This window comes from Echeneis naucrates, chromosome 4 (genome assembly GCF_900963305.1).
Source record: "Echeneis naucrates chromosome 4, fEcheNa1.1, whole genome shotgun sequence".
Taxonomy (NCBI): Eukaryota; Metazoa; Chordata; class Actinopteri; order Carangiformes; family Echeneidae; genus Echeneis; species Echeneis naucrates.
In genome coordinates this window covers 3,980,719-3,994,591 of record NC_042514.1, presented here as the reverse complement: position 1 = coordinate 3,994,591, position 13,873 = coordinate 3,980,719, and the positions used below count along the sequence as shown (strand labels likewise).

Below are 13,873 nucleotides of genomic sequence, written 5' to 3'. Positions count from 1 at the left end.
AAAAAAAAAAAAAAAAAAAAAAAATCCCTTTCTATGCAGTTCTGCCACAGATTAAAACAACTTAAAATTTTCCTGTTGAATAACTGGTTCATAAAAATAGTCTATAAAGCGATCTGTCAACAGGTTTACTACAATCAATGTTTTTCAAAGCATCTGTACAATCAGCCATACTTTGTGTGTGTGTGTGGATACAAAGTGAATTACTACCTCACTGCAGCTTTAGTTCCCTCTGTTTAAAGCGTATTATAACACATTTCAGGTAACAGCGTCATCCTGTATAAGAACAGTTCCTTTGTCCTGCTGGCCAAATAAAGGATGAATTAATTACAGCACAGTTTCTACCCTTTAGGTATTTACAAAAAAGGCTATTATAGTACAACAAACCAAACAGCATAAATAAAAACAAAAAACACATTATTATTAGAGTTAAGGGAATTTTTAAAAATATATATTTTTTTACAGTGTGCAGTGCTACGGGTGACAGTAATGATGGCGTTTCTTCCTATTCTCACACTGGGTGTGTAGATTTACAATCATCTGTGCCTCTTGGGCCTCTTTTTTTATGTTTTTTTTTTGAAGACAAGCAGAATACAGACCTACCCTGATCTGAAATCATCGATGGACCATACTGGATGTACACGGGCTTTATGCATGTTTCATATCTCCATGTTTTCCCACTGAGGCTCTGCTGGTGAGGAAGGAGGGCTCCTCTATTATCTGGCTTTGGGCAACCTGCTGTTTATATTCCTCTGGTTGGTCAGGTTGTTCAGGACGCAGTTGTTTGCCAGCGATGCCAATTTGGAGTTAATTGCGCCCTTCCTCTGCTCCCATGTGCGGTCGTCTCCTTCATCTTCGGCCTCCTCCTCCTCTTCATCATCCACCTCACTTTCCTCATCACTGCGTTCGTCGCGCTCAACCTTTGGAGAAAAACAAAAGACGATGAACGATTTTACGATTTCCCCCTGAGCCGTAATTTGCTTGCTAAGCAAGAAGCCGTGTTACCTTGCCCAAGAACACAAACTTGTAGACCATGCGCAGGATGAGATAAGCCCAGAAGATGTGCAGGGCTTGCAGGATTAGCAGCAGGGCGTTGAAGAAATAATAACCAAAGAACGGCTGGAAGAACTCCAGAGACACCACCAGGGTCGTGTGGATCACTCTGTTAAACGCACATGATATGAAGCAGTCAGTTTTTGACCGAGCCAATTCGTAGTTCAAGCCTTGACCCTTTGAAACATTTTTAACATTTTGACCAACTGACAAACTCCAGACTTAAACAGGAGCTAAATTTAATAAAGTAACGTGAAGCAAAGACGTGGTCTCTGGTCAGACCTGGCAGTAACATGAGCCACTTCCTCGCTCTATTTGCAAATAAACATGAGAGCATTGAGACGCCTGAGAATAGAACAGGAGCAAGATGAAACTACGCACTTTTGAACAATGAACCAGATCTTCAACTGCAAGAGCAACAAAAACTACCTTCAGAACATGGCTGTAGTGGATAGTATTTAGTAACATAACATAATTTCTGTATTATTGCGAGAACACAGATGACCGCGGCACAAAAACAGCTCAGCTTTGAGAAAACATGAGCTGGATACTTGAGGCGCCTACAACAGATGTCAGATGATGATAATTTCTTAGTAAGGAGCTCATGAATAGCTGATTACAGGGACCTTGTTTAAGAAGACAAATCAACACATCAGTGCTCTCTGGTGGACAAACTCTGTAATGGTCTCACTGTGGTCACTCCTCAGTCCTACATGCAGAGCAACGGATTTGTCGGCTGAAATCAGCTGATCTAATGTCCCACCTGAGAGGAAACACCACCAGCCTCGTGATGAGGAAGACGAGGGCAAAGATGACAAACAGTGAGTCGCACGTCTTCGTCCAGCCGGCGTAATGAAACATCTTAGCTGACTTTTGGAAGAAAAACAAATCCTTGTTAGTCATGAGTCATTGCACAAAAACACGTAACAAACGCTCCAGTTTTACAGTCGACTTTTTAGCTGCAACCTTTCTGCTTACGCCACCTTCCCTGATATGTGCTCATTATTAATGGTATCCTCTGCAGTGCCAAATATGTAATGGTAAAATAAAAAAAAGAAAACAAATAATGGTAAAACAGAAAAACAGACTTTCAATGGTGTCATCTGATCTGAGGTTTAAATTCTACTCACAACAAGAAGCCAAAAAAGGAAATACAGATAGTTTTCATCCCAATTTGTATGAAATCAGCAAGTTGAGCTCAGAGCAGTTTTTGAAACAAAGTTTTTGAAACCTTCGATGCTTTTTTACACAAAGACCAGCCGTGAAACTACATTCACCAAACCAAAGTCAAACAAGCATCTCAACACAGTTTTATCTGAACTCAAACAGACTACCAGATAATACACAAAATAAAAACAACACAAATCATTCATTACTCACTGCTTAAAAAAAGAAAACACCGCGTTCAGGGTCGGCAGCTACGAAACGTTTGTGTGATATAGATATGAGATATGTTTCCTCTTTGGGACACAGAAATGATCTTTTATGCTTTCTAAAAAATATCCACATTTCAGTGACAGTTACTTTGTTCCCTTCTGTGAAAAAATAAATAATAATAAATATACATATGTATATATTCAAAGTATTAAATGTCTGGATTCAGCACTTCAAAAGGAAACAGTCTGATGAAAAGCAAACTGCGCTGTGAATGTGATTCAGTCATAAACTATTTCTCCTTTCTGCTACAGAGGGTTGTTCTCATTCTTCAGTTTCCCCCACCGACATTTGTGCACAACATAATGGTCCATTACAGCAACTCAAATTTAATCTCGCATTTCTGTTTTTGGTCTTCCTCCTTTCAACCTTTGGTTTCCTTTACCTATCGTGGTGGGTTCTTGTGAGCGTTTAGTGTTTTAATTATAAACTTTCAGGGGTGCACGGAGTTACCGGCCGTGTGTGACGACCTCACAATTGTTCATTTTGTGGCTTCTCGGAGGCCACATGACGCCAAGTCACGCCTGAGGTCGCACAACTGGCTCTGCATGTTTCCCGCTGACAATCTTGATTTGCACATGTTATCGTTGAAGTGCAACACCTGAGAAACTCTGAAGACAACAGGCCCTTTGTCCCACTGAGGGATGAGCAGGCAAGATTTATTTTCCTGCCAGGAAAATATTTCCATTTTTATTCAGCAGACGATAATTCTTTTCCTTGTACAGAGCAGTTCCCACCTCACACAGGGGTACAATGCGTTCACTGCTGCAGAAGCTGTCAAGTCAAGCTCCCTTTGCGTAATGTTTTTGGCACATCAACATCCTGCTAACTCAACAAAAATGAATGAGTGAAGGAACTTTAAACGTATTTTAATGATGCATTTCCTTCTTCCTTTTGCTCCCCCAAAAAAAACCCCAAAACAAAACAAAACAGTCTTAATTCCTTCCTTGAAAATTATTATGATGGCCTCTTAGTTAGAAATGTGTGGGGCTTTACCTCGAGCAGGAAGTCAGAGGAGTCGTGCACCAGCATCACCAGAGTGCCAACTCTCACATAGTTGGCACAGTAGGAAAACCCCACGAGGAATATGGTGGCAATGTGATGAATTACCTGCTCCTTAAAATCCTGGAACACACACGAAAACACAGCATGAGAAGGACGCACAATAGCATAACCACGACAGCAGCAGCTCTTCATCTCTGGTCATCAGTTGTGTCCAAGTATCTGGAGCTAAAATGTCTTAAATCAGCCTCACGTGAGTCGGGCAAAACCCCCTGAAGTATATACATCCCCAAGGAAACATAAGAAGCAATCATTTTGGGGTACACAGTTTATTACAGGACAGACACAGTGACAATTAACAATTGATGCTCACATTCACCTTTAGAGTCGACCTGATGTGTGTGTCTTTGGCCTGTGTTAGGAAGTCTAAGAACCTGGAGCGAATACACACAAGTAGAACACACAAAGGACGGGAGACAAAACCAGACCTGACCTGCCATTTTAAATTTCAAATCAATGAAATGTATTTGTATAGTGCCGAATCATAATATGCATTATCTTGACAGCTTAATGCCAAAACTTCACATTTTTATGGAGAGAGAGGGAACCAGTATGTACTGTTTATTGTTAACTATTATTTCAAATGGTTTCCTGACAAAAGAAAAACAAAACAAAACAAAACATAAAGGAAACAGAAATCCAGTTTATCAAAAGGGAGAAGTGTAGCTGAATAGTTTGGAGCTCATTTGGTCCCACGAGAACAGCTGGGGTTAATCAAGTTCTTTTGTTCTTAATGCAAGACATTTTATAACATGTGCTAAGTCTCTTATGAAAGAATTTGAAAACCCTGCAGGACTCTGTTTTCTAAAATGAGAGCCAACACAAAGTCCACATAGTTACAATGCAGATACTCTAGTGCATAATCGGAATTAAATATGACCACGCAGTAGAAAAAAAAAAAAAAAAACAGGATTGGATTACAGTGTGCAGAACACAGTTGTCACACTGATGACATTTATTTTCAGGGTTGTGACCATTTGACTTTATGTTCAGATTGAAAGAGGAGGAAATGCAAAACCATGTGAAAAGCAACAGGATGTCACTCTGAGGTCTAACCTTGTGTACAGCACGCCTGTGTGTGTGTGTGTGGTGAGTCCGTATTTTGGGGAGGGGGGGGGGAGTCACACTCACTTTTCGCTTGACGTCCACAGAGACACACATGAGCAGCGACAAGTAGAAACCCAATTCCAGGATGTAATACCAGTAATGAGCCTCCGCCACAGGCTGAAAAAATTAAAATATGAATGAGAGGAAGAGAAACAATAAGGGTCATGTGGCTGCATCAGAAGCATTCCCATCATCCCATCTGTGGTTTGTGCCGTTTTTAGAGGCAGCAAATATGATTGCTCTTCAGACATTTTGTGAAAATGCTCTAAAAACCTCCTGAATTTTTGCATAGATACAAATTTGTTGAACTGTTGCACACTAACTTTGTCCTTTTTCTCACGTGCAGCGCAGCTGGAATTTTCAACATTTCCAAAGCGCCACAATAACAATCCCCTATGGAAGGAAAGAACGGTGTGAGCCAAGCTGCTCTCTAAAACAGGAAGTGTTTTTCCATCGAAGAAAAGTGGCGGCATGCTATCTTCAAACACTTTCTTACACAGAACACAACACTCAAAGTCTGCAGCAACACAATGGAAGGAAGTGGACGGATTGCATTTAACTGAAAGAAAAAAAACAAACGCATCCTTTCTCTCTGAGATGAGGCAGAAAAGGTCAGTGGCAGCGTTGCCTTCAGGGACCGACATCAGTCAGAATGCAGATAGAGAGACGTATGGCTCTGCATTTTTTTCAGCTGCAGCATTCTGCTCGTGGTCATGACCCCACGAGGAAGGACTGGCTCCCCTGCAGGAATGCCGACCTATCACTACGCAGAGTGATGTTCGCTCTTCTTACTCAGAGCAAAAAAAAAAAAACAATCTGGAAAGACTAAAACATTCAGGCCAGCTACAGAGGAAGTGGAGGAATGGAGAACGAAGGTGGAGTGTGCTGGCTCATCTGAGGTCTGCCTTCACAGAGACTAAAGGCTTTTCGTTGGTTCACTCCCAGCTATGCTCTTTCCCCTCCGGCTCACTCTTATCGTGTGCCCATGTTGTGCTGGAGCCAAGGTTGAGTTCTGTACTTTTTCCACACACTGATTCATGATTCAAATAGAAATAGAAAGTTGTGAGGGGTGCAAAGAGTCTTCATATTTTCTGTTTTTGTCTGACATGCAAAGACAAATATATTCCATTTCTAATAATTCAAAATAAACAAAACAAGAAAAACTTTGGAGAAACTTTGCTTTATTTGCTAATCACCTGTCAAAACAGTTCTTTGACTTCTGAATAACAACAAATCCTGCTTTTCATTTTGTATGTTAATGCAATTCAGTTCTGTCATTAAAAAAAAAAATCCCCTGCCATATAGTGACATCTCAGGAATGTCAGGAGAAATCACACCAATGAAGCTCAGGCCTTTAGTCAGTCACTTGTTAGCCAGCTAAATTTTAAAAGGCACGACACGTCCAAGAGCACCATCCTTCATAACAGCTCAGGCTGTCTAAGCTGACATTGGAAGGAACTTTCATTTTTCATTTTGATCCACTTCCTGAAGGGGTCAAAGTGCCAAACTCCATTCCTTCTGTTCACATTTTCGTCCTTTCTTCCTCCTACGTGTCTTTGTCTTATTAGTAAATGGCCTTCATTTGATACTCGAATGATTCTTGAAAAACTCGCTGACATAATTTGGTGGCAGATCGCCAACAGCCAGATAAAAGACAGAGTAAAAAACTGCTGCTTCCTGCTCACCTGTTTAGGATATCCCCTCCAACACTCTCTGTGATCCCACAACCACGGAGCCTGGAAAAAAAAAAAAAAAAACACTTCACATGAACCATCCTGCTGCCTGGATGTGCTGTATTATTTCTATTTTACCACCAGGCTGCTCTGTCCTGCACTCATTCAGACAAATTAGCAATCATCAGTTGGCAAAACGGCGAAACGCAAAGCTAGACGGAAATATGAAGATGAACACAGGATTTTTTTAGAAGGCCGGGAAGATGATTACTTCTGAGTTGAATGTTGAATGAGAGTGTTTCTGTGTGTGTGTGTGTGTGTGTGTGTGTGTGTGTGTCACACAACACAACCAGTCCCTTTCTCTCTCCAGAGAAGGAGAAAGGGACTGGTTGGCCACCCCTGCTCTTCATTCACACCTGACATTAAATCCACCCATTTCTATTCATCCCCACTGAATTATTTGTAATTGTTTGTAATTAAAACAAATGTGTCTACTCGTGATGTGTAATGTGTAACTTACGTTTATTAACGAACCAAGTCCGACTGTGAAAGCTACAAGGTAGAAGACGAACCGCCAGCTGCACAGATAAAAGCAGAGAGCATCATTTGTTCAAATGTTAAAATGAGTAGAGCAGATAAAAAAAGTAGCACATACAATCTGCAGCAGGCAAAATGTGTGCTGAATGCAAACTAAACAGAACGATCTAATATATAAATAACGGAGAGCAGAACGATGAGATAATTCCGCTCAGTGTTGTTTTAATAACGATGCCAAACTATAGATACACAAGCAGGTAATAGTCACTTTTAAAGAGAATAAGTTATGATAATCATGGTTGTATGTCTGTAGCGGGGTGGGTGTGAGGCCAGAGCAGGGGGCCAATCAGCCAGCAGCAGATGAGTGAACTTCAGCCACCATCACTGTCAACCTGCTGCAGCTTTCATTCAGTTCCGTGCTTTAAAAACTGCAAGCGAGACTCACGAGGCTTCGCAGAACTTTTTGGTGTTGTTGGGTCGGTCCTGGTTCCTTCTGTGTCTGAACCAGGTCTGGATCTTCCTCTCGGAGAGTCCACACTGCTTCCTCAGACTCGCCACCTCACTCTGACAACACACAAGCACAGAAACGGATTGACACACAGGGTATCGACGCACACATTCAGTCTTTAGTCTAACCATTTGTTCGGTAACAGGACTGTCTAAAGTTCCCCGCAGCCTGATTCTGTTACTGCTGAAAAGCTCCCTGTGCTGAGTGAGACTTAATTACATGAGCGTGTTGTTCTAAGTTTGAGCAAAGCAGCAACAACAACACAACGTGCCAGGGCCTGCAGCTCACATTGAAAAGTCGTACTAATTTGTCTACTCCCTCTCGTGTCTACAGCGTGGCATTTACATGGAGCTAACACAACCGGCGGTGCTGCTGCAGGTCCTGACCACATGTAAATAAAAACTGTGTAAATAAGTCTTGTCATGCTTGTCACACTGTGATTTGTCCGTCCCTCAAAAGGCATGAATTGGATTTTAAATGCAGAATCAAATCACGTTCTTCTTTTTTTCATCCTGCTCTTCATTGTGCTGATATTTTTTTTTTCACATGCACGATTGTCCGGCCAGGCTGAAAACCCCTCGACTCTCACAACACGCTACACTTCATCACCTTTTGACACTAATCACTGAATCCAGCATGAAAGGGTGGGAGACTCCTCTTTAACAAACAGGAGGGAGCAGCATCACACGTTGTTTATTTGTGAGGCTCTGCCGCAGAATCTACCTGCTTATCTCGGCTCTCTGGTTACATTTAAACGTGGCACTTAAGACGTCAGGTCACAGGATAGCGTGGCTTGGACTGCACCACTTGTTTACGCCGACTTTGGAAAAAAAAAAGTTTCAAATAAACTGTATGCAGATGGAATGAGCTCCAAAACATTTTTCATTCAAACATTTCAACTAGCACATGTTGTATACACAAGATAATATGTAATGTTGCGTCTGTGAATTACCTGCTAATTTGTACGTCTCTGTCAATGTATAAATAGTACAAGTCTATTTATCATGTGAGACAGGTCTGTTGGGAGTTTAGTGAAAGGAAAAAAAAAAAAAAAAAAAAAAAGGATCTGTCAAGTCATATCTTGACCTGAAACGTGAACAAGCGTGCAGGTCTGCACAGGAACATCAGTGATGCAAAGTCAAATCAAACCTGTTCACAGGTTAAAGGGGAAAGAATGACTCGTGTCATTTTCTCCCTGCGTGGGTTTCCTCCCACCATCCAAACACATCATGTTTGGGTTCAGGGGTGACTCTGAATTGTGCGTAGGTCTGAATGTGGCGACCTGTCCAGGGTGACCCCGCCCCCACCCAGGGTGAGCTGGAAATGGATTAGTGGTAGAAAATGCGTGAATGAACATTGTTTATGAATAACATGGTGTTATTCATAAACTTCACAAACTGTGGTACTTTTGAATTTAGTTTGAGTGTGACTCACATGAAATTCTCAAAGAGTTCTGAAGAGTTAATTTCCTGTTTTTCTTTCAACACTTCCTTTATTCAACATTCGTGCTCTTCAGCCAAACCCAGAGCAGGAACAAATGCTCTCTGATAAAACTAACAAGAAGTTCAATCTTTCCACCTTTGTCACCTTCTGCATTTGGGTGTGCAAATGTATGCAAACTTCCATATGCCTGCTTTAGGAGATTACGCACAACACTTCAATGTTAGCAGCATTCATGGCAGACAATGTTCGATGAAGCTGCGTTGGCCCGGCTACCACACTGCAGCATCAACATGGAGACTTGTGATGTAGTTTGAAGTGGAAGGCGGCACAATATCATCAAGGATAAAAAAAAAAAAAAAAAAAAAAATCCAAAACATTTATATTTAAAAAAGGTCACACTAGATCAATGACATTATCACATTTTTGTAGCGTGTGCTACATTTCAAAATAATATTTTACTCTATTTTGATTTAGTGTATTCTGGATTCTCACGGTGGATGTAAACTACATTTAATTGAATTTTCTCTATTACATAAATAAATAAACATAGGTAGCAGCAAAAAATATATTCTTAAATAACCATTCTGTTTTTTTATCTTATACCTGATATTTCATGGACTTTATTTTGTTTGTTTCTGGCTATAAAACAGATGTTGCTAAGTTATTTTGAATAAATGAATAGATGATCACGTTGACATTGAAATCAGTTAGAGAACTTCGCTGGTTCATCTCTGTGTGAACCAGTTGAACCAATTACTTCAGGAAAATATCTGGTCTACAGGAGTAAATTGGCCTGTCGGCCTACTTACACACAGTTTTGTGAAGTTTGAACTGTCTGAAGCCTCAGAGGCTGAATTTGGGGCAAAGAGATTGAAAAAGCTCTTTCCGCTGTTTAGAAAGCGTATCGTTTGGAAGGATGGGATGTGGAAATGACAGAAAAGTGATGGCTTTTGTTGACCAGCACCAAAAAAAAATAGGAAGTTTGGAAGAAATACTAACTTGCAATGGCTGCCGGTTATTTTGTTTGTAGAAGGCTTCCAACTTTGGGATGGAAACGGCTCGAATCCGAATCCGATCCTTGACGCCTAAACGTTTGCTTAACGGGACGGCGATGAGCCTGAGAGGACAGAGAACAGGAGAGAAAAGAAACAGCTCAAATGGATTTTTCTACGCCAACTCGGCTGTGCAGAAAAGTGGATTATAATCCCACATGATCCGCTGCAGTGACATCAGCGGCTGCCCGACGGGATCCCGCCTCGGTAGTGTGCAGAGCAGTAAGACGGCTCATTGTGCTGCTCCTGACAGCCTGCAGAGGGACTCCCATGGGTGTACGGTGACACTTGGTAAGACAACCTATATACCATTATCTGATAAGGCATCGGGAGACATTTGATCTGCGTGTATGTGTGTTTCAAAGAGATGGAGACAGGCGGAGCACCAAAAGACAATGTGAGCGTATAAGCACAGATGAGATGTTTTGATAGACGTCTGTGTGTGTGTGTGTGTGTGTGTGTGTGTGTGTGTGGTGCGCAAAACGCAATGTCACGTAGTGTGTAACTCTATCTCAGAGATAATCATGGTGAAGTGGGCAGGGAGGGAGAGATCAGAGAGAATGAGAAGGTCAGACATACAGTCTCTGGTTACAGGAATCTGTAACACACACACACACACACACACACACACACACACAACACACCCCCTTCTCCAACACTGGAGAACATCTGTGGCCTGAGACAATCACATGAAGATACGCCTTTTCCCCTCTCAGCTGACTGATGGCTCCTCCGATGTAAGAAACCCCTCACGACTCCTCCATCCATCACAACGACCTACAAACACAACACAACGCACAGATGCCACATCGGCAACACACACAGGCGCGCCTAGCTATTCTGTTTATGCTGTCACACACACACTCACCCCTGACTGTTACCAATGTGTCTCATGTTACTACTGATACCGAGAAACACCCGAGGAGAAGCAAGCTCACACAGTTCCTCGTTAGGAAAGACTCCTTTTTATCTGATCAAGCATCGACAAACAAGCCTATCTGTCCGTCTGTCACAGGTCTGTGCATCCCACCGTCATCAGCCCAGATTCCTGCCCTGCTGCCAGAAAAACTAGATAAATGAGCAGGTGAACTGGCAGTGACATAGTTCCTGACAGTGAAAACAAAACAGCTCAACCCAAATGACTTCAAGTTGTTGTTTGTTTTGACTTCATAAAAAGATACTAAAAAAAAAAAAAAAAAAAAAACCAATCCAAATGAATCCTGTCCATCATGTGATGTCACATGATACGAAGGCAATAAATTCACTTCAAGTGCATCATGACATGATATCTACATCCCAGGGGCTGTCTAATATCTGTATTTTCTTAAAGGTAAAGAGATAAGCGAATTGTGTTGGTGTCAAAACATATTTCTTTTTTTTTTTATACAAAGTAGTATAAAGGTTCTGCCCAGAAAATCCAAAAACAAATGATCACTTGAACAACGGCACAATGTGATGTGGTTTTCCTGTAAACATGACCTAAATAAAAAAGAACCAACCAAACACAAAAACATCATGTTGTTGAAGAGGAAGAAGACAAAAGATGCTTCAGAGCTGCTGTCAAATATTCAAGAAGCCAACAAACTCCTCTTATACGCTGATCGCCAACATGTCACACTGAGAAGAAGATTAAAGTCGCCCTGGTCGTCACCACAGAAGCGTTTTGACCTTTTTTTCACACAGTCTCTTGATGCTTTAACCGCAGGATTCACATAATAAGCGCTGCTGGGGATTTACATTGGAGCTGTCTCATCTGTCTGTCCACCTGGTGAACACACAGCGGTTGGTTCATTTCTACAAGAGCTTTTTCTGGCAATTAGTAATGCGGATGAACACGACGCTGGTAACCAAACTGCTCCATCACTAATCCTCCTTTTCCTCCAGCACTCAGACAGTCCCACTCCCCCTGGGAGGAGAGACAGTTTTCATCCATCAGCAGCTAAAACCTCCTACTCATGCTGCCTGCCTGGTCTGACCCCCGTCCATCTAACAGAGGAGCCATCATCCTGGGCCACACAAGCAGCACAGCGGACGCCATCACATCTAACCGGAGAGGACAACGGTGGTGTCACGGTCCAGCTGTGGAGGGAGGGGGGCAGGCGTGTCTCACCTCTCAAAGACATATCTGATGGCTATGAAGGCGACGGCCAGCGGCAGGGTGTAGATGAGATCCCTGGGTAGAGGAAAGCGGCCGTCGTCCTCCTCGATCTCGATGTCCCGCCAGTAGATCCCAGGAGGAAGCCAGTACTCCTCCTGCCATATCCACTCGTTCAACATGGCCTCCATCCTGAGGAAGAGGAGAGGAAACAGGATCCATGTCAGCGTTCTGCTAAAAGATTGATGCCTTATTCATATTCAAGCCAAACGGCGCCCAAGATTCGAAGTGAAAAGACAAGGAAAGGGGAACACAGCAACAAAGTTCATGTTCATCTCCGTCCCGATCTGCAGAAACTGCTCCAGGATGCTGGGCGGCATCAGAAAAACAAAAATGACATGAGAATTTAAAATCCTTTTGGTGGATCCATTTGATTGGCCATCACACGACTACGAAAAGCAGAAAGAGGCACCTATCCGTCGCCTACAGCCTGATCAGTCCAGGTGTGGGGCCAATCCCAGCAGGCTATGGCAGGGCCCAAACGGACACACAACCATCACCAATCAGCACGCACTTCTTACTGACTTTACTTTACTGAGGAAGGTCCCAGAGCTCCAGGACCTTCTTCTCTCATGTCAAAATATCTGCATATCAATTTTCTGTGACAAAAAAAAAAAGAATTAAAGATCATTTGAGCCGTCAAACCAAAGACTCACCTGAAAAACACCTGTGCATTGCAACATAACACACATCCAGTCATCAGTCAGTGCACGTGTCCCAACAAAACCGGAACGACTCACACAATCACACACAAATCCATCAACACACAACTCCCGATCTGAACAGCGTTCAGTCCTCTGACAAAAGCTGCTTCCTTCAGAGTCCCATCGATCAGATGATGCTGCGCGTTAAAGCAGCAGCGACACACAACAGACCGACACACAAACACAACGGGCTCACATTTACGTTAGATAGAAATAAATATATACAAGAGTGTGATGAAGCCTGGCAGTGAGCTGGGTTCGGCGTGGAGGGGGAGGGGGGCACCGCTCACATCCTCCTACTGCCTCCTCATCCTCGGCCTGCAGGTCTACACTACACCGGAGAAACGCGGCTCACCGTCCGAATCCGCGGAAGAACGAAAGGCGACGTTGCGGTTACCTGTCCGCGCTCCCGTTCTGCGGATGGGACGCGTCCTCAGCGGCAAAATGGAGAGGAGGAGCGCGTTTGACGCAACCTGCTCCTGTTCAGGGGCGGGGAGAGAGGTGGGGGGGGGCAGAGAGAGAGGGAGGGAGGGAGGGAGAGGAGAGGGAGAGAGAGAGGGAGAGAGAGAGAGAGAGGGAGGGAGGGAGAGAGAGAGAGGGAGGGGGAGGGAGGGAGAGGGAGGAGAGAGGAGAGAGAGAGAGAGAGGGAGGGAGGGAGAGAGAGAGAGGGAGGGAGGGAGAGAGAGAGAGGGAGGGAGCGAGAGAGAGGGAGGGTGAGGAGAGAGAGAGGGAGGGAGAGAGAGAGAGGGGGAGAGAGAGAGAGGGAGGGAGGAGAGAGAGAGGGAGGGAGGGAGAGGGAGAGAGCGAGAGAGAAGGGGGGGAGGGAGAGAGGGGGGGTGAGGAGGGAGGGAGAGAGAGGGGGGGGGGGTGAGGAGAGAGAGAGGGAGGGAGAGGGAGAGAGCGAGAGAGAAGGGGGGGAGGGAGAGAGGGGGGGTGAGGAGAGAGAGAGAGGGAGGGAGGGAGAGAGAGGGGGGGTGATGAGAGAGAGAGGGAGGGAGGGGAGAGAGAGGGGAGGGGGAGGACAGAGAGGGAGGGAGGGAGGGAGGGAGAGAGAGAGAGAGAAGGGGGGGAGGGAGGGGGTGAGAGGGAGGGAGGGAGAGAGAGAGGGGGGGGAGCGAGAGAGAAGGGGGGGTGAGGAGAGAGAGAGA

The 13,873-nt window shown here is 43.8% G+C and overlaps 1 protein-coding gene across 3 annotated transcripts; it reads right to left on the bottom strand.

Moving 5' to 3' along the window:
- Positions 1-531: 531 nt before the first annotated feature.
- On the bottom strand, positions 532-13,205 carry LOC115041657 (ceramide synthase 2-like). 3 transcript variants are annotated; one of them, XM_029499298.1, is made up of 11 exons: positions 13,123-13,205; positions 11,977-12,153; positions 9,814-9,931; positions 7,309-7,427; positions 6,847-6,904; positions 6,339-6,389; positions 4,678-4,770; positions 3,481-3,609; positions 1,814-1,920; positions 1,003-1,159; positions 532-917 (listed from the first exon to the last, which is right to left on the bottom strand). In XM_029499298.1, the coding sequence occupies exons 2-11, from the start codon at positions 12,150-12,152 to the stop codon at positions 714-716; spliced, it is 1,212 nt and encodes a 403-aa protein (XP_029355158.1). In that variant the 5' UTR covers position 12,153; positions 13,123-13,205; the 3' UTR covers positions 532-713. The 3 variants fall into 3 exon arrangements, with proteins under 3 accessions (XP_029355158.1, XP_029355157.1, XP_029355159.1); XM_029499297.1 differs by having other exon boundaries at positions 12,951-13,149; XM_029499299.1 differs by lacking the exons at positions 11,977-12,153; positions 13,123-13,205 and adding an exon at positions 10,025-10,882.
- Between the last annotated feature and the right edge of the window lie 668 nt (positions 13,206-13,873).

Coding starts and splice junctions, on each gene's coding strand:
- LOC115041657 (XM_029499298.1), bottom strand. CDS start 12,152: ATGGAGGCCATGTTGAACGAGTGGATATGGCAGGAGGAGTACTGGCTT. Junction 9,932..11,976: donor ATCAGATATGTCTTTGAGAG/GTGAGACACGCC, acceptor CTGTCCTCTCAG/GCTCATCGCCGTCCCGTTAA. Junction 918..1,002: donor AGTTTGTGTTCTTGGGCAAG/GTAACACGGCTT, acceptor TTTTCTCCAAAG/GTTGAGCGCGACGAACGCAG.